Source organism: Balaenoptera musculus, chromosome 5, assembly GCF_009873245.2.
Source record: "Balaenoptera musculus isolate JJ_BM4_2016_0621 chromosome 5, mBalMus1.pri.v3, whole genome shotgun sequence".
Taxonomy (NCBI): domain Eukaryota; kingdom Metazoa; phylum Chordata; class Mammalia; order Artiodactyla; family Balaenopteridae; genus Balaenoptera; species Balaenoptera musculus.
In genome coordinates this window covers 19444940-19466360 of record NC_045789.1, presented here as the reverse complement: position 1 = coordinate 19466360, position 21421 = coordinate 19444940, and the positions used below count along the sequence as shown (strand labels likewise).

Genomic DNA, 21421 nt, shown 5'->3' with positions numbered 1-21421 from the left:
CCTTGTGCAGAATCTATTCAAAGTTACAGTGGCAAGCATTATAAATTAATGTATTATAAAATTATAAATTGGTATCTAGTTTATCAATTCTTCATTGGTGTGATTCATGTGAATCAGCCTTCAGAGTCTAATCAAACTTAGGCATACTAATAAAATCAAGTTCTTGAACTTGCAAAGCTGAGACGTTTCTAGACCAAAGATAACCTCGTCATACCACAGCATCCCATGGAGACAGGATTCGACATTCCCCTGGATCTACTCTCTAACCATCTTACCTGATAACGTGAAACACGAGGAGAGGCCGGGTGGAGCAGCAGGCACGGGAAGCGCTGATCCACTCTGAGCGCCACATTCTCCCTGTGCCAGGAAGACAGTTCCCTCTGAATACGGAGCGGACTTTTGCAACGGAGCAGTGGTCTGCGCCTACTTCTGGTGCTAACATTCTGGAATCTTACTCCATGTTTTACCGAGACAAGTCCTGAGGGGAACTCTGGAAGCAAAGCGAGAACAAATCAATGTACCTGACTTAATGCCATGCAGAGCACCCGGAGCCATCTTTGCCTTCTTTCCAAGGCCATGATCCTGCCTTCTGGTCCTTAGGCAGCACGCTTCCCATTGTTGTGATGGTTTGTGGCTTGTCCTCTGCAAGAAACAATCCCTAGACCCATGTCAGTAATGAAGAACTGCTGAGCCTTGGTGCCTTGAAATTATTTTCAACTCGTCCTTAGCCAGATACATGGCAAAACCAATTTCCCTAACTGTTCTGTTTTTTCTTAAGGGGAGCTCAAGAGGGGCACAAAACAACTTGGATTTATACTTTTTCCACAATTCCTGATCTCCATGAACGGAAATTCTCATCAGCCAGCACACTCGCCTGGTGAGCTGAGCACAATGGAGAGTTTATGTGGAGCAGATGTGAAGCCCTTGCCTTATTATGAAAAATCTGCTCTGCGTTCTTTTCCTAGGCAGGGTTAGCGTGGAGAAGAAAATTTTTGAAACTGCCAAGCATAATCTCACACAGCAGTTCTGAAAACTGGCACAGCATGCCTGAAAAAGGATTAGCAAAATCTTCACCTGTCAGGGTACAGCTGCAGAAACCCCATCTCAACCCTGCTTTCCAGCTTGGCCCCATCCTGGCATGGCTTGGCATAGCGGAAGGATTAAAGGATGAGTTTCAGCTTGCAGCTGGTTGTTTGACTTACCACCTGAGTTTGGAGTGTTTGAAAAAACAAAGATCAGAGTAAAACTCCACCCTTAAGGTTTGGTTTGCTAAGGCAGAACAAAAGCCACTGTGATTCTAGTGACTAGCAGTTGTATGCCGTTGGGTACTACAACTGCATAACTATTTCTGCTATTAAGAATGATTCAGCAATAAACGGAGGTCCATTTCCCTGTGCACACAAAGGCTCTTTTCTTACTTTCTTAACCTTAGAGGTATCACTTACTGTAACTTTCATTTACTGAGTGTTCGACAGTTTAATGGGCACTTCTACACACAGTACTTCACTTCGGCTTCACAACAAGCCCTGAAGTCAGTATAATTTCCTCTCATTGTGAAGTTCAGAGCATTTAGTGTCTTTTCATGAGCACTTACCAGTCACTGCTAGAGATGACAGTCAAACCTTGCTCTCCTGACTCCACTAAGTATTCTCACTCCCCTGCTGTCATTATGAGACTGGGTGATGCGAGTCCTGGCTGGGGTCCATGATAGAAGGCTGTTACTGAGAGTGAGGGATCAGAGCTGTGAGAGAGGAGGGCTGACAACCTGAAGCTAATGTGACCCTGTCCACCACACACACTCACATCACAGCACCTGTGTAGTGATGCAGGTGCACAGAGGGTGACCAGCTCAGCTCCATTTTATTTTTTAGATCAGGTGCTATAAGGTGTCCTGGCTTTAGTACTGAAAAGCCTGTGACTTGGAAACCCCCTCAGTCATGGGCAAACCAGGATGGCTGGTCACCCCCCATATGGATAATATTCTGCCTCTTTGTTTCCACCTAAATTTCTGGTAGCACCTCTAGGTTCAGAAGATTCTTAGCCCCAAACTCTTAGGAAATTCTAGAGGCTTCTGGGAACACACAGTGGATCTCAACAAGACAGTTTTTACTGAGCCTGGACTCTGGGTCATTTTGCCCCATGTGGTTAAATTTTAAATATTTTAAAAATTTAAACCCTTGGTTACCAATGGGAACCAAGTTAATAACAATGATATTTTCTACTAATTATGAAACAGGCAGTATAGGAAGTGCTTTTGATCCTCACTGCTAATCTTTGACACATAATGTGGTTATTATTACTCCCATTTTACAAATGTGGTATTGAGGTCATACGTATTCAAGCAAAGCTCCAGACCCTGAACCAGGTGTATTTGACTCCAAAGCCCATATTCCTGCAGCACATTTCTCAAAGTTCTTCCAGGTCCCCTGTACCCTGTCCCACGCAAATTGGAATTGCATGGCTACTTTGAGATCAGCACCTTTCTTTAGAGGCTCTTGGAAACTTTGGAGTGGAACCAGGCTCACAGCATTTTGGAGATACAGTACCCTGAGAGACTTGGCCCCAGAATGTCACAGAAATACTGTAAAAAGAGTTTACAGGGGAGATTCAGCTGGTTCTCTAAACCAAAAATTAGGACTAACAACATGCTATATCATGCAACATGACCAAGAACTTTTTTATCTCAACTTTTTTTTTAATAGGTTACCTTCCAAATTTCAGTTTTTGACATTTTAACATCCAATCAATTCTCCTGGAGAAGGGATTAGGGCCATAAAGATTTATACAGATATTAAACCTTATTGGACACACTATTTTCTTGTAAAATTTTATTTTTTAGATTAGGTGCTATAAGATTTTGTCAAGGCCTTATGAAGGAGTTTACCAAATGAGTACTTCTTTGTTTGTGCTGATACCACCCATATTGGTACTCTTTTGCCTTTGTTCATAAGTAAACAACTATTTGTTGCTGAGATAAACTTTGGTTTCTTTGGTTTGAAAATTAAAACTCAAAATAGCTGTTTGGTCCACACCTGCTTAACTCTATCTGGTAATACCTGTAAAACATGCTGGGTTTCTTCAGTGTTTTGCTGCTAAAAAAATGGTGTTCACAGTCAAGGCTGATCGACTGGTAGTGCTTTTACCTGGTGGATTTAATTTGGCCAGTGAGTTAGAATGACTAATTCTAATTGCTAATTCTATTTTCTTTCTTCATGGACTTTATTTTTTTTTTCCTTTTCTTTTCTAAAAAAATATAAGCAATCCCACTCCTGGGCATATATCCAGACAACACTGTAATTCAAAAAGATACATGCACCCCATGTTCATACCAGCACTATTCACAATACCCGAGACATGGAAACAACCTAAATGTCCATTAACAGATGAATGGATAAAGAAGATGTACTCCAGGGACTTCCCTGGTGGTCTAGTGGTTAAGAATCTGCCTTCCAATGCAGGGGACGTGGGTTCTATCCGTGGCTGGGGAATTAAGATCCCACATGCCGCAGGGGAACTACTGAGCCTGCGTGCTCTAGAGTCTGCATGCCACAACTTGAGAGCCTGCGTGCCGCAATTACTGAGCTTTTGCACCACAACTAGAGAGAACTTGCATGCTGCAACGAAAGACCCTGCATGCCACAATGACGATCCCGCATGCCACAGCTAAGACCTGAAGCAGACACATAAATAAATAAATAAATAAATAAATAAATAAATAAATAAATAAATAGATGTGGTCCATATATACAATGGAGTATTATTCAGCCATAAAAAAGAATGAAATAATGCCATTTGCAGCGACATGGATGGACCCAGAGATTATCATACTAAGTGAAGTAAGTCAGAAAGAGAAAGATAAATATAACATATCACTTATATGTGGAATCTAAAATATGGCACAAATGAACCTATCTATGAAACAGAAACACACTCACAGACATAGAGAAAAGACTTGTGCTTGCCAAGGGGGAGGGGAGGTGTGGGAGGGATGGATTGGGAGGTTGGGGTTAGCAGATGTAAGCTATTACATATAGAATGGATAAACAAGGTTCTTCTAACTGCTAATTCTGAATTAGGCATATAGATTTTAAATTGGACCTACAACACTTACTATATTGCATTGAGAGAGAGATCTGTGGGCAAAGCTTATACAAGCTTTTCAAAAGAAAGTTTTGTTCATACCTGTTGTCTGAAAAAATATTTCATGATCTGAACAGCTTTGAAGACTTAGAAAACCTGCCCCACTGATTGACTCCACAAGAGTAAAATGTCCTTTGTGTAGAATAAATTTACTTGGAGGTAAGTCTGCCAGTGCACCCCCAAATAGTGTAAAAAATAAAATCCATCCTGGACACTCTCCTATCAATACAGTCAGTAGATCCAGGAGATTCTAGTATCAGTGCATCTTATTTTAAGAAACAGTGGCTTGAAGTATTTAAACAGCTACTTCAGAAGAGTGAAGCACTTGCCCCAGTAAAAGCCCTTTGGCATCTGAGAGCCAGTATACAGGCTGGACTTCAGTTCCCCTTCTGCTCTGCACTGCGTGACTTTGTGCCACGCACAACCTGTACAAGCCGTGTATGTAACGGTGACTTGGGTTCAGACCATAATCTGTCTACGTGCAGAGCTAACAAGTTTTACATATCTTTCTATCCCCCAAATATCTATAAACTATAGTTATCCATATCTATGTTCTATATACCCCCAACTCCTCTTTCCAAATTTTGACCTTCTATTCCAATTTGTTTACATTTTCTTGGCCTTATTTTCATTTATGTTTAATTACATGTTTTCCACAAACTACATCATGTCTTTGTGGCATGAAGTAGAGCATCAATAAATACACACACACACATCCCTAAAATCAGCTGCGCCTTGCAGAGCAGCTAAAGAAGCACATAGTACGTTTTTACTGAGTTGAGTTGAGCTGAACTAACCTGACATGTTTTTATATTCCCAGATATAAGGTGGATAAGAAAGCTTTCAGTCATTTTCAATAGGTTTGATTATCCTGTCTTTGTTAGAGCTCTACCCATGGTTTGATCATTATAAGTTACTGTATTTCTTTTCACAACTTGATCTGTAAATGGTGGGGCTCATGGGCCATTGGAAAGTCTTGAAGGCTATGAGTCATATCGCTAAAGGTGGAACTTTTGAGCCAGACTATTTAACTGAAGGCACAAGATGCTGTTATTTACAGCAGATGGAGCCAAATATCAGGCAGAAAAAGTCTCTGTTTACTAATATACAGAACGAACAGAAAGACAGGATGGGCACCACTGGAAAAGTAAGCAGAACATTTCTGTATCCTCATTATGATCTAATAATGTGGGACTGATTGTTAGAACTTGGAATACCTTAACGTAATTAAATACTTGGGGTTATTTCTTGGGGAATTAAATGCCTGTTGAGCAAGCATACACTTGGTGGGGGGGACACTGGGTTGGAGTTTCAGAGAATGCTAATAGAAACAGGATAAAACAGCATATTAAGGTTTTTCAGTAAGACATTGGGGGAAAATGGAGAAATTTGGTTTCTATTGACATTATTAATAATTTAATTTCAGGATAGCTGGGCATTTGTGCTGGTAAGCAAAATGTTTCCATAAATTGACTTTCAATAGCACGCATTACATTCACTTCTGTAGTTCATTGGGTAACCAAGGTCTCATTCTCAGCCGTTAGAAAAGATTTTCCTGCTGTTGACAATGGAAAAATGCTAATTCTGGAATGCAAAGTGGACAAGAAAGTATCATGCTTTTAAGATTTATTAAGGGTACAGTTTTCATAAAAATACAGGTTAAAAAAATCTTTAAAAACCAAGAATGCATTGTAGGTAAAGTATGTTTATTCTTTTAAAACAGAGTTGGCATTAACCTCGAAAGAGTTTTGGCATTTTTTTCATTTGCAGGTTGGTCAGTATAGTTGCTTGCTTGAAATGGGTATGCAATTGTTTATAGTGTTAGGTGCTTTCATTTGTTTGTTTTGTTTTTGTTTAAACAACTTTGCATTTAGCCTACCTTAAGGTTTTGGAAAAATGAAGATGACATTTGAAGTCTGGGTGATGTGACAAGTGAGGAGGCCCTATGATGTTAGAATTTGAAATAATTCTTTCTGGAACGAAATAGAACTAGAATAAAAGCATTCTAGTTTGGGTCAAGGACCCAGCAAAACTAGCTTAATCGGGGAATTAATTTTGGACTTTAGAAGCTAGCAACTCTACCCATAGAAATTAATGAATCTTAGGGTTGGAAGGAATCTTAAAAATTTGCAACTCCATCCAACCAACAGATGCTTGAGTTCTAGTTGTGCTACCTCTATAAAGTGGATATCTAGCCATTATTAGAACATTTCCCATGATGGAGAGCTCTGTAACCTAAAGGCAGCAGTTTCCAGTTAAAATTAGTGACACAGTATATAATTTAAGGTATAGCATAAAAGCTATACTATTTTGATATAGAGATATGCATGCAATAGTGTGGTTTGCATTAGAGTTCTATATTGCTCAAGTTGCTTTAGGGTTTCAGTCGAATCACAGGAAAGGAGGGATTCTCTTTACACTGGGGATTGCTTTTTTCTCTTTTTATAATAAATGTTTTCTTTTTCATTAAAAAAGTAAAAGATGATTGTTTAGTTTGCTAGGGCTGCCATGACAAAGTACCACAGAATGGATGGCTTAAACAACAGAAATTAATTCTTTCACAGTTCTGGAAGCTGGAAGTCTGAGATCAAGGTGCTGGCAGTAACTTCTGAAACCTCTCTTTTGGCTTCCAAATGGCCATCTTCTCTCTGTGTTTTCACATGGTCTTATCTCTGTATATATCTGTGTCCTAATCTCCTCTGCTTATAAAGACACCAATCATATTGGATTAAGGACCACTCGAATGACCTCGTTTTAACCTCTTAAAAGACCCTATCTCCAAATACAGACATTCCGAAGTACTGGGGGTCAGGACTTCAACATGTTAATTTTGGGGGAACACAATCCAGCCCGTAACAATAATCATTCCAGAAAATTTGGATAATCAGAAAATATGAGAAGAAAAAATCAATAATTGTCTTATATCTTAAAGACTACCATTGATTTTTTTGTTTGTTTTTATTTCCCTCCTTATATTTTTCCATCCATATTTTATGTAGCTGTACTCGTACAATATTTAAGTATTTTTATCCTATTTTTCCAACTTAATATAAGCATTTTCCAAATTTATAACAATTTATAAACTTTTTAAATGTCTAATTTCTAGATTTACAATTCATTTACCTATTTCTCTATTATTATCTACATATTTGTTTACACATATTGTTTACATATTTCCCTTTATAACTAGTGCTGTGATGACCTCTAATATATACTAATATTTTTCTGAATTTACAATTTCCTTAAGTTAGGTTTTTTTAAATGGAATTACCAGGTGAAAGTGTCAAAATATTCTTAAGTAGGGTACAAAGTTTTAGTTATATAAGATGAGTGAGTTCTGGAGATTTAATGTATAGCATAGTGATGATAGTTAACAATATTGTATTGTATACTTGAAATTTGCTAAGAGGACAGATCTTAAATTAAACCTTAACACACACACATGAACAAACACATGAAAACACAACAGTAACTAGGTAGAGGTAATGGATAAGTTATTTAGCTTGACTATGGTGATCTTTTCACAATGTATACATATATCAAAACATCAAGTTATATTCCTTAAACATATACAATTTTTATATGGCAAAGATATCTCAATTAAGTTGCTAAACAAAATGTGACCACCCACAGGAAAAAAGAACCATTTTAGTATCCTGATGTATACTGCAAATTATTTTCCAAAGGTGTTGACATGAATGGCACTGCCCATTTCAGCACCCCTTTGACAATACGTAAGTAAAAAATCATTATTGACTTAACAGAGAATTATCTCATTACTTTTATTTTTAAAAAATTTATAACCAAGGAAAACAAACACTTCACTATATATTTATTAATTTGTATTTTCCTCTTTATGTTCTTTGCGTGTATCTCCAGGTAGGAGTAAAATATGTGGGAAGACAGAAGAGGTAGGAGTGGAAGTTTTAATGCTTTCCCTATCAATTCGATTATGCATTGTATATATCAAAAATGTTAACTCGTCATTTTTGCTTTAAGCTTTTTTCCCTCAGACTACTTGCTTGAATTACTTACATTTGGAAGATTTATTTACTGTTTCTCAACACACAAAATTTTCATTCTTAGATGTTTCCTTTATGACTTTTTCTATCATCCTCAAGCATAAAAGTTTCTCCATTCTCCATGTATTTGATATTTATGTCTTTACTTATCGATAAAATAGTTTGACTTTAAATCTCAACTATTAATCCAGCAGGAACTTGTGTGGGATTGTGGTGTGAGATTTCTAACTTCGAGATTGGCCCACATTGCACTGTGACCCATGACATTTGCCTTGCAGAGGCAGAGGGTGCATGTTAAAGTCACTGATGGCTTTCAGCCTCTCATCTATTTCCAGCATATCATTTCTCACACTTAATCACTTGCAAAAGAGCCATGTAACCATCCATCTAAAGGAGATCTCTAGGAGTGGTATGTTAGTCGACAAGTAAGATGAGAGATAACGCATTTTGTATCTGAACAAATTAATTAAAATATTTTATACGATTCCTAGACAGATTTGAGGATGGGAAAACAAGAAAAATCTCTCCCTGTCTCCTTCTCCCTCTTTCTCTCTATCTCTCCCTCCACCCCTCACTGATTTCAATAATGTCAGCAAACTTACTTAATTGAATAACTATACCAAAACCAACTGAACAGCTGGAGGCTACTCACTGAGGATCTCCACCCCTTAGTTTTACCCCTTTGCTTTACTGTGCTTCAAAGTGGAATTTTTTTTACAAATTGAGTTTGTGGCAACCCTGCGTCAAGCAAGTCTATCAGTGCCATTTTTCCAATAGTATTATTTTTTAATTAAGGTATGTACATTGTTTTTTTAAACACAATGCTATTGCATACTTAATAGACTACAGTATAGTGTAAACATAATTTTTATATGCACTGGAAAACCAAAAAATTTGTGACTCACTTTATTGTGATGCTCTAGAACCAAACCTGTAATATCTCCAAGGTATGCCTCTACTTTTAAGAAATTCTTGCATGTGGCATGAGCTCAATTCACATTCGTCTATTTCAGCCTTTAATGTTAATTACCAATGCCTCATATCATGATGTTTTCCCTCTAGGTGACAAAGTCATCCCCCTCTTTCCGCCTCAGTGTAGAGAATGCAATGCTTGTCGCGACCCAGATGGCAACCTTTGTATAAGGAGTGAGTAGGTTTCAGTCACTTTTCTCTAATGCCATTTAGTTGTTCCTGTGCTAATTTTTGAATTGAATTAATATGATCATTTGATGTATCAAATAGCGTTACTGGTCATGGAGTCCTGGCTGATGGCACCACCAGATTTACGTGCAGGGGCAAACCAGTCTAACACTTCATGAGCACTAGTACATTTACTGAGCACACGGTGGTGGATGAAACTTCCATTGCTAAGATCGATGATGCAGCTCATTCTGAGAAAGTCTGTTGAATTGGATGTGGATTTTCCACTGGATATGGGACTGCTATTAAAACTGGCAAGGTAAGCAGCAGGGTGGGCTAGTTCCTTCTTTTTTATTTTTTAAATATTTTTTTTGAAAAACTGAAGCTTTTGGGGAAAAACACTTTTGAAAACATCTCATGTACAGACTGTTTCTACACAATGCCAAATCAACTGGAAGAAAAAATTCAGATTCGAAATTTTATTTCTAAATAAGCGCTCCCATTTACAATTGCAACAAAAAGAATAAAATATCTAGGAATAAACCTACCTAAGGAGACAAAAGTCCTATATGCAGAAAATTATAAGACACTGATGAAAGAAATTAAAGATGGTACAAACAGATGGAAAGATATATCATGTTCTTGGATTGGAAGAATCAACATTGTGAAAATGACTATACTACCCAAAGTGATCTACAGATTCAATGCAATCCCTATCAAAGTACCAATGGCATTTTTCACAGAACTAGTACAAAAAATTTCACAATTTGTATGGAAACACAAAAGACCCCGAATAGCCAAAGCAATCTTGAGAAAGAATAACAGAGCTAGAGGAATCAGGCTCCCTGACTTCAGACTATACTACAAAGCTACAGTAATCAAGACAGCATAGTACTGGCACAAAAACAGAAATATAGATCAATGGAACAGGATAGAAAACCCAGAGATAAACCCACACACATATGGTCACCTTATCTTTGATAAAGGAGGCAAGAATATACAATGGAGAAAAGACAGCCTCTTCAGTAAGTGGTGCTGGGAAAACTGGACAGCTACATGTAAAAGAATGAAATTAGAACACTCGCTAACACCTAACACAAAAGTAAACACAAAATGGATTAAAGACGTAAATGTAAGGCCAGACACTATCAACCTCTTAGAGGAAAACATAGGCAGAACACTCTATGACATAAATCACAGGAAGATCCTTTTTGACCCACCTCCTAGAGAAATGGAAATAAAAACAAAAATAAACAAATGGGACCTAATGAAACTTAAAAGCTTTTGCACAGCAAAGGAAACCATAAACAAGATGAAAAGACAACCCTCAGAATGGGAGAAAATATTTGCAAATGAAGCAATGGACAAAGGATTAATCTCCAAAATATACAAGCAGCTCATGCAGCTCAATATACAAAAACCAAACAACCCAATCCAAAAATGGGCAGAACTAAATTGACATTACTCTAAAGAAGATATACAGATTGCCAACAAACACATGAAAGGATGCTCAACATCACTAATCATTAGAGAAATGCAAATCAAAACTACAATGAGGTATCACCTCACACCAGTAAGAATGGCCATCATCAAAATATCTACAAACAATAAATGCTGGAGAGGTTGTGGAGAAAAGGGAACCCTCTTGCACTGTTGGTGGGAATGTAAATTGATACAGCCACTGTGGAGAACAGTATGGAGGTTCCTTAAAAAACTAAAAACGGAACTACCATACGACCCAGCAATCCCACTACTGGGTATATACCCTTAGAAAATCATAATTCAAAAAAAGTCATGTACCACAACGTTTATTGCAGCTCTATTTACAATAGCCAGGACATGGAAGCAACCTAAGTGTCCATCGACAAATGAATAGGTAAAGAAGATGTGGCACATATATACAATGGACTATTACTCAGCCATAAAAAGAAACAAAATTGAGTTGTTTGTAGTGAGGTGGATGGACCTAGAGACTATCATACAATGTGAAGTAAGTCAGAAAGAGAAAAACAAATATCGTATGCTAACACATATATATGGAATCTAAAAAAACAAACAAAAAAAATGGTTTTGAAGAACCTAGGGGCAGGACAGGAATAAAGACGCAGATGTAGAGAATGGACTTGAGGACACGAGGAGGGGGAAGGGTAAGCTGGGATGAAGTGAGAGAGTGGCATGAACATATATACACTACCAAACGTAAAATAGATAGCTAGTGGGAAGCAGCCGCATGGCACAGGGAGATCAGCTCGGTGCTTTGTGACCACCTAGAGGGGTGGGATAGGGAGGGTGGGAGGGAGACGCAAGAGGGAGGAGATATGGGGATACATGTGTACGTACAGCTGATTCACTTTGTTATACAGCCGAAAGTAACACACAAAAATTATACTCCAATAAAGGTGTTAAAAAGAATAAATAAAATAAAATTAATATTTTGTTTCACAAAATAAATATCAATGCTGGTTTGTTAGTTTATTAGGGCTGTTGTAGCAGAATACCATAGACTGGGGGGCTTAAACAAAACAAATTTATTGTCTCACATTCTGGAAACTAGAAGCCCGAGATCAAAGGGTCGGCAGGATTTGTTCCTTCTGAGGGCTGTGAGTGAAAGATCTGTTCCAGGCCTTTCTCCTTGGCTGTCTTCTCTCTATGTCTCTTCATATCACCTTCCTTCTATGCCAGTCTTTTTTGTCCAAATTTCCCCTTTTTAATAAGGACACCAATTATATTGGATTAGGGCCCACCTAATTACCTTATTTTAACTTGATTACCTCTGCAAAGACCCTATCTCCAAATAAGATCACATTCTGAGGTACTGGGGGTTAAGACTTTAACATATGAATTTGCAGGTTTGGGCGGGGGGACACAATTCAACCTATAATGGTTGGCATATAGCATGAAAACATGAATGCATTTTTTTTTAAGATTTATTTTATTGATTAATTGATGGATTGATTGATTGCTATGTTGGGTCTTTGTTTCTGTGCTAGGGCTTTCTCTAGTTGTGGCAAGCGGGGGCCACTCTTCATCGTGGTGCGCGGGCCTCTCACTATCGCGGCCTCTCTTGTTGCGGAGCACAGGCTCCAGACGCGCAGGCTCAGTAATTGTGGCTCACGGGCCTAGCTGCTCTGCGGCATGTGGGATCTTCCCAGACCAGGGCTCGAACCCGTGTCCCCTGCATTAGCAGGCAGATTCTCAACCACTGCGCCACCAGGGAAGCCCCCATGAATGCATTTTTAAGAGTGATTATTTGGATTCAATTTATGTCACTCTTAATGAATCAAAGAAGTAAGTAGAATAACACACAGTTCATAAATAGTAAAACCATTCCCACAAGCAATCTCCATACTGTGGTGGTCTCATCCAACTCCGAAGTCTTAAAAATTACCTATATGTTAGTTGACTCCAAATTTATATCTCAAACTCTCTCTGAACCCCAAATTCTTTTGTCCAACTCCTTACCTGACCTCTCCCTTTGAAGGTCTCACAGGTATCTCAAACTGAATATGTATAAAACAGAATTCTTAATTTTCTTCCTCCCTACCGCCCAAACATATTTATGCTCACTCAAATTTTCTTCACCCTTGATCTTCCCTCTCCATTACCTTATATGTAATCCAGCAGCAAGTCCTGTTAATTTTACCTACAAGGTATATTTTAAATCTTTCCATTTTCTTCAACTCACTACCATCATCATATCTTGACAGATGCAATGGCCTCCCTTCTGTAGTCTTCATTACTCCTCTTGACCATCTCCAATAATTCTCCATTTACAAGCCAGAGGAATTTTATAAAACATAAATTGGTCTGCATTACTTCTTTGCCAAAAATCCTTCAGTAGCTTCCATACTTGGAACAATCTCGTCTCCTCCACTATGATCCACTCACACTCACTCGCCTCTCTTGAGATCTGTAAGCCTGCTGAGCTGTTCCTACATGAAGACATTTACACAAGCTATTCTGATTGTCTGGAACACTCATCTACCGAGCCCTTGTGTAGGTGCCTCATTAACATTATTCTCAGATTAAAGATAACCCACTTGGGGCTTCCCTGGTGGCGCAGTGGTTGAGAATCTGCCTGCCAATGCAGGGGACACGAGTTCAAGCCCTGGTCTGGGAAGATCCCACATGCCGCGGAGCAACTGGGCCCGTGAGCCACAATTGCTGAGCCTGCGCGTCTGGAGCCTGTGCTCTGCAACAAGAGAGGCTGCGATGATGAGAGGCCCGCGCACCACAATGAAGAGTGGTCCCCACTTGCCACAACTGGAGAGAGCCCTCGCACAGAAACGAAGACCCAACACAGCCAAAAATAAATAAATAAAATAAAATTAAAAAAAAAAAAAGATAACCCACTTGCTCAAAGAAGTTGTTTTTTTTTTTTCTGTCTACTCCATCTAAGCAGGAACCTCTTTCCCTTATTCAAGGCTACATGATTGCTTCATTAACAGTATGTGTCCCAAATCTCAAATTCTTATTATACCTTTAGTCTTCATTAGACCACAAGCTCCAAGAAGGTATGGACCAAGTCTCTATTCACTACAGTACTTAGCAAGGAGCCTGGACATAGTAATGACTTAATAAGTAATAGTTGGAAAAAAAGAGATGTATGAATGAATAAGGAAAGGGATGTCCAAATATGTGGAAGAATAAAAAGGTGAGGAGCTTGTGGAAAATATACATATGGGCGTTGAAGCAGATTTATCCCAGACATAGGTTCAAGACAGGTCTGAGATCTATGAATGTATTACATTAGCATGCATGTACATGTCAATGACATATGTTAGTAACCACTTGCTTTTAAATTTCTTTGGAAAATCTTGGTGCTGGAACATTCCTCGTGACCTTCCACTAAGAATTTTCTACCAAGACAGAGGTGAGAGAAGGGACATTGGATATGGTTTTATGTTAGTATTCTAAGTTTTTTATTGTACTTGATATATTGGTACCATATTAGTACTTGGCTAATATATTATTAACCAAGACATTCTCCACTTTTAGGTATAATTTTTTACTGGAAGCTATATCTTAAGGCAAATTACTTGAATGAACACATATTCTTGCCTTTGCCTATTTGAAAATAGGTCAAACTAACAGTATGAGGATGTGTTGGTGTCCCCCAAGACACTCTTTTGATTTGATGATTCACTAGAAGGATTTATAAAACTCAGAACAGTTATTATACTCATAGCTACAGTTTGTTACAGTGAAAGGATACAGATTAAAACCAGCAAAGGAAAAAGCCACATAGGGTAGAGTCCAGGAGAGACCAGGTACAAGTTTCCAGTTGTCCTCTCCCAGTGGGGTCACATGGACAGAGCTTAATTCTCCCAGCAACAATGTGTGACAACACATATTAAGTGTTGCCAACCAGGGAAGCTCACCCAAGTCTGGTGTTTAGGGTTTCTATTGTGGGAACAGTCATGTAGGCACACAGCACACACAGGACTGACCTCAGCTACTCAGACTCCAGTAGCATCAGGAGTTAAGCTGATGGATCAAAGCCCCAGACATATGAAAACAGGGATTCACCGTAAGTCACACTGTTAGCATAAACTATCTGGAGTAGCCCAATGTCTCAGATGTACAAAGACACTCTTAGTGGACAGGATATTCCAAGGACTCAAAAATTATCTCCCAAGAGCTGGTTAAGGTCCTAAAGCTCTTTGGAATAGTGAAATTTAAGTATTTATTAAAGATCATGAAGGGGATCAGAAGAGTAAAGAAAAATAATACTGAAAAGTGGAAGCTTACTATATTTTAAAATACAAAATAATAAAATATTATTTAAAATAATAAAAAATTTTAAGTGACCTAAAATTGACACTCTTATTTTAGACTATAACTTTCTTCTATAATAATGATATGGATAATTCACTATAGATATTAATCTCCAGTTCCCATTCTGTAGAACAAGAAGGTTGGGAAGGAAGAGAAGTTTTTTTTGTTTTTGTTTTTCAGGTGGGGGGACATCTGAAGTTAGCAAGAGACTGGGGCCATGATCCACTTAAAGGCTTAGAGTCAGGGTGACAGGAAGGTCAAAAATTACAACTTTCCAGATGGGTGATGGAGTCCTAGGGAGAAGTCTTTAGAGGCACAGTTCCCAGGTGGTCAGAAATATCACACTTCAGGGCCACCACAGCCTAAGGTTTGCTAGAGATTAAATAAGGAAGGCTGAAAGAGGTCCCAGAAGACGGTGCTAGAATCATAAAATTCTAGATTTAGAATCCAACCATCAACAAGAAATTTCATCTCAGATCTAGATAATAAAGCTAGCAGATAAACTAGTAGAAAAGGTAGAGAACGCCCAGTTTCGTTTCTGGCATAAAATGCTGACCACAAAGAATCCATCAATAAAGTTTGCTGCATAAATGAGTGGATGACTGAATGATACTTGAGAGAATGGCCACACTAACTTCAGAGCTCCAAATTCAGGAAATGAACTGAGGGGTTAGGATGCCGTAGCTGAAACTACAGCACCTCTGTACCCACTTAAATATCTGCTTATAAATTCAGACATTTCAAAACACATGCATACATAGACCTCCACACACAGGCTATTTCTTCAGGTAATTCCTGCAAAGGAGGACAAAACTGGAGAATCAGGACATCTGACAACACACCCTGCTCATACATAAGCCTTTGCATGTTAAAAAGAAAACGAAAAAAAAAAAAAAAAAAGGAAGGAAGAAAGGGAAGAAGGGAGGGAGGAGAAAAAAGAAAGGAAAAGAAGACAAAAATGATCACAATAAGTTCCATACCCTTTTCGTGGGTTTCCTGGTTTTCAGGTCTCCCTGATCCCTGCCATGAAACAGGATTAGGACTCTACTAGCAGGAAAATGACTTTTGGCTAGAACCTTCTTTAACATAGCACAGTACAGGATAAAAATCCCCCAATTGATTTAACTACATTTCCTTCCTGGAGCTACAGATGGATCATCTAATTGCAACATGGAAATTCAACTTCAATGAAAAAACAATTTATTTACAAATGACTCAGGGTTATGGTTATTAAGAAAATGCTAGTTATACCAAATCTAAAACAGATTTAGCATGGTTTTGTGGAGAAGAGTAATAGAGATCCAAGTGCTTATTTAATCCTGTTATGAGGTTAGATGAGGTTATGGGTGGTGTCCAAGAAGGCTGCAAAAGCTCCCACAACAAAGGCCTGAATGATGTAACTTTTTATCAAAGGTTTCCATTTATCTGCAAAATATTGATTTTGTTCCTTTTCTGTTCTCAGACATTCTGCTGTTTCTAGCTCTCTTTGTGGCATTCTCACAAGAACAAGTCATCCAGTCCTAATAACTCATCATAGTGATCTTCTGAATTTTGTGTTCTAATATTGGAGATACTTTGCAGGTTCCACATTTTAACCCTAGGTCTAACATTTACAGGAACTTGTCTCTCCACAGGTCACCTGTGGTTCGACTTGTGTGGCCTTTGGCCTGGGAAGAGTTGGCCTTTTGGTCATCATGGGCTGTAAGTCAGCTGGTGCATCCAGGATCATTGGGATTGACCTCAACAAAGACAAATTTGAAAAGGCCGTGGCTGTCAGAGCCACTGAGTGCATCAGCCCCAAGGACTCCACCAAGCCCATCAGTGAGGTGCTGTCAGAAATGACAGGCGAGGCTTCCCTGGTGGCACAGTGGTTAAGAATCACCTGTCAATGCAGGGGACACGGGTTTGAGCCCTGGTCCGGGAAGATCCCACATGTGACGGAGCAACTAAGTCCGTGCACCACAACTACTGAGCCCGTGAGCCACAACTACTGAGCCAGTGAACCTAGAGCCCATGCTCCACAACAAGAGAAGCCACCGCAATGAGAAGCCCGTGAACTGCAATGAAGAGTAGCCCCCACTCATCACAACTAGAGAAAGCCTGCATGCAGCAACGAAGACCCAAAGCAGCCAAAACTAAATAAATAAAATTAATTTATTTAAAAGAAGAAAAGAAATGATAGGCGACACTGTGGGCTACAGTTTTGAAGTTACTGGGCATCTTGAACCTATGGTGAGAGCCAAGATTAGAGGAGCCACACAATACCCAAGCTACCTTGATTGCACAGGGTAAACTCATTTTCCACAGCTTTACTGAAAGCGACTACCCGTTAAGCAAAATACCTGGTAATCATGAAGCACTTGTGCCTAAGAAGTCAAGCAAAACTTATGTGCAGGTCTGCTTGACCAAAGTATCATATCATACCACTCTCATGTGATCAGACTGCCAGGGAGGGAGTCAACCATCTAGGCAAATTGTTTAAGTGTTAATCTACTTTGTATGTATGGCTTTTTTGGCAAAAGTGATTCCATTTCTTGAACGTTAGCAAGTCAAACAGCACAAAGTGACTCTCTGGAGACAGAGAAGGAGGAGATCCAGGGGTGAAAGGAACTATTCCAAATTTGGCAGTCTCTTCCCTCAAAACCACGATGTAGCCAACTTCTCACTCTATACCTGAGTTTGCTTTCTCCTTTCTGAATTCTCTTAAAATAGGAGCCTTCAACTTTTTAAAATATGCCTCCCTTGTGGCAGTCAGTAGCACCAGACTTCCATTTAAATCTGAGAAACAGGTCAGATCTCCTGGATTGGAAAGCCCCAGCCTGGGATAAGGTAGGGAGGGAGACTTGGAAATATGGGACAAAGTCAATTCTGCTCACAATTGAGTAGGAGACTAAATTTGCTCTAATACTTTTGGTACTTTAGGAATAAGTAGTCTTTAATTTACCACTGTTTTCATTCCCCTTCCCTAGTGTCACTTAGAATTATTCCATAGCAACAAATACCATGTTTACACAGCCAATATGCAATACTGGATATTGCTATGGCCTACTGATTTCCAGATGATACTTTAATGAACATTAGTCTCTGAAAAATGCCAACATCTATTGCTACAACCAACCAAGTATTCAAAAAACTATTAATGAATGACTGGATGGGTGGATGACCAGAAAATGTGGGGTTAGTCTCAGAAATGTAAGCCAGAAAGGGATTCCTTTGTCCCACATTTTAGCATTTGATTTAATTTTCATACTAAACTTTAAAAAAACTGGATTAATTGATTCAGTATAGGTAATTTGATTTAGTTTAGCTCAAATGGCTTTCCAAACCTTATCTGAAGTGGTGATATTGGTCTGAAAATATAGGAATTTCCCCCTGCATTTTGGTCCATGGTAAACTGAAAATGCCATGAACACTGACCACATTAATTTCTACTTTCTGCCTTAAAGGACAAACGTATGAACGAGTTTAATTCATGACTAAAATTGTGTTGAGAGTGTTTTAAAACAAGCAGAGGGACTCCCCTGGTGGCACAGTGCTTAAGAATCCGCCTGCCAATGCAGGGGACACGGGTTTGAGCCCTGGTCTGGGAAGATCCCACATGTGACGGAGTAACTAAGCCCGTGCACCACAACTACTGAGCCCATGAGCCACAATTACTGAGTCAGTGCACCTAGAGCCCGTGCTCCGCAAAAGAAAAGCCACTGCAATGAGAAGCCCGCGCACCACAACGAAGAGTAGCCCCCACTTGCCACAACCAGAGAAAGCCCGCGTGCAGCAACGAAGACCCAACACAGCCAAAAATAAATAAATAAATAAATAAATAAATAAATAAATAAATAAATAAATAAATAAATAAATAAATAAAAGGAAAGTTAAAAAAAAAAAGCAAGCAGAAAGAAAAAGGCATGTGGGCCTAATTTCACTTCATGACTTGGAAACAAAACCAACTACTGGAACTGCAATAGTATGTAGGGCATTTCTGAGCCCATGACATATTATGAGACATGAGAAACAAACAGTCTCCTTCATTCTAAACTCAGATCAATGCCCTTGCATCCTGCAACATGAACTATGGGGTCGGCGTGGTGGTAGAGGCTCCTATATCAGCCAAGATGCTCACCTATGACCCAAGGCTGCTCTTCCGTGGACGCACATGGAAAGGATGCATTTTTGGAGGTAAGAATGGCAGAGCCTTATTTGTTTATTGTCAGTCTCTCTGCACTAAATGAGAGGATTCTCATGCTTCCTGAGAGCAGGGACTGGGTATGTTATACCTCTACCCTATTCCCAGCCCTGGAAACAGTGCCTGGTCCTTAGCATATTCCCAAAAGATATTTGGTGAATAACTGAATTTTACTTCTAATTCCTGGGTAATCCATAATCTCCCCACATCACACAAATAGTCAAAGTGAGGAGGCTCAACTTGTACCTCTTGTGTATTTCTCAGTTCAAGTCTTATTTCCTTGAAGGAGCCCTCTCTAAAGAATCTCATCTGTACCAACCAGCCTCTCATTTTTTGTGCACCCGGTACTGTGGAAAGAGAACAAGGCTTGGCCTCACATTGACCATTGTCTGTATCTTTAGTGACCTCGACAAGGGCTGTACTAGCCAAGTGCTGAGTGGGCTCAAGAAAAAATGGGAGAAGAGGAAGTGGAGCAGTGAACTGTAAAGTGGTTTCTCTGTAAAAGGAGCAGAGACATGGAGTAGCTAGAAGTTGTGGGGGCAACAGAGGTTCCTCATGGGGTTTTTGCCTTTGTTTCTTAAGATGGGAGAAATACAGCTCATTTGTGTGTTGTTAAGGATAGTCCCGTATGGGGAAAAGGTAATAACGCAAGAGAGAGAAGGAACAAATATAATAACACATAAAGATCATTCAGTAAAGTCTAAAGAGAACATGTATGCTTACTTACAGGTTGGGAAAGCAGAGATGATGTTCCAAAACTAGTGAGTGATTTCCTGGAAAAGAAATTTGACCTGGACCAATTGATAACCCATGTTTTCCCTTTTAAACAAATCAATGAAGGCTTTGAACTGCTCTACTCACATCAAAGGTTATCTGTTTTTTATGGTTCTCTTGTCTCCTCCCCATAGGTCACTTTTTAAATTTAGTATTTATAAATGCATCTGTTTCCTTCATATTTTATTTCTGATTATTTTATGTAGCAAGATTGATATAGCTGATTACTTCTTCTTCATAGACTTATTATATCATCGTCTTATATTAACCAATTTTTAAAAAAACTTCTGGCCTTCATTTTTTTGTACTAGATTGATTTCATCTTGGCTATTTTTATTTCAGCACAAAGCTGCTCACTTCTTCAAGTAATGCCACAAAATTTCCTTACTTTACAGTTTTCAAAGTGCTTTTTAAAATGTGTTTTCTTCCGATCCTTGAAGGTTAGGTTTTTTTTGCTTATTTGTTTGTTTTTTAACTTTTGACCTCCTTCATCTATTTCTCCCACCCAGTACTCCTGCTTCTGGCAACCACCAATCTGTTCTCTGTATCTGTGAAGTTGTTGCTTTAGATTCCACACACAAATAAGATCATACAGTATTCGTCATTCTCTGACTGACTTATTTCACTTAGCATAATGCCCTTGAGGTCCATCCATGTTGTTGCAAATGGCAAAATTTCATTCATTTTATGGCTAAATATTCCATTATACACACACACACACACACACCCCACATTTTCTTTATTCATTCATTCATCCATGGACACAGGTTGTTTCCATATCTTGGCTATTGTAAACAGTGCTGCAGTGAGCATGGGGGTGCATATATCTTTTCAAGTTAGTGTTTTTGGGTTCTTCAGATAAACACCCAGAAGTGGAATTGCTGGGCCACAGAGTAGCTCTATTTTAATTTTTTTGAGAAACCTCCATACTATTTTCTATAGTGGCTGCACCAATTTACATTCCCACCAACAGTGCATGAGGATTCCCTTTATCCACATCCTCGCCAACACATGTTATTTATCTTCTTGATGGCAGCCCTCCTAACAGGTGTGAAGTGATATCTCATTGTGTTTTGATTTGCATTTCCCTGATGATTAATGATGTTGAGCATCTTTTCATGTGTCTCTTGGCCATTTGGACGTCTTCTTTGGAAAAATGTCTATTCCAACATACACCTTTACTTAGTCAAGCAATATTAATAGCTTAATATGGTCACTTTGAAAAATAGTTACTAGCTATTATCCAAAGAAACATAAATTCTACTCTTAGGAATTTTGTTTCAAATATTACCTTAAGGCAGTGGCTTCTAAATTGACATTTATAAACCTAAGCTCTTCAATTTCCATCGACTTCCACACAGCTCCACTCGAATGTCCCACTTGC

The 21421-nt window shown here is 38.9% G+C and overlaps 1 protein-coding gene across 1 annotated transcript in view; it reads left to right on the top strand.

Annotated features, from left to right (window-relative positions):
- LOC118896070 (all-trans-retinol dehydrogenase [NAD(+)] ADH7-like) overlaps window positions 1-20672 on the top strand; it is a 40613-nt gene extending 19941 nt beyond the window's left edge. Inside the window, 6 exon segments of the mRNA XM_036853801.1 lie at window positions 9225-9312; window positions 9405-9621; window positions 16715-16925; window positions 17263-17312; window positions 19121-19256; window positions 19993-20672. Of these exon segments, the coding sequence (XP_036709696.1) occupies window positions 9225-9312; window positions 9405-9621; window positions 16715-16925; window positions 17263-17312; window positions 19121-19256; window positions 19993-20171 (881 nt within the window). The 3' untranslated portion in view covers window positions 20172-20672.
- The last annotated feature ends 749 nt before the right edge of the window (window positions 20673-21421 follow it).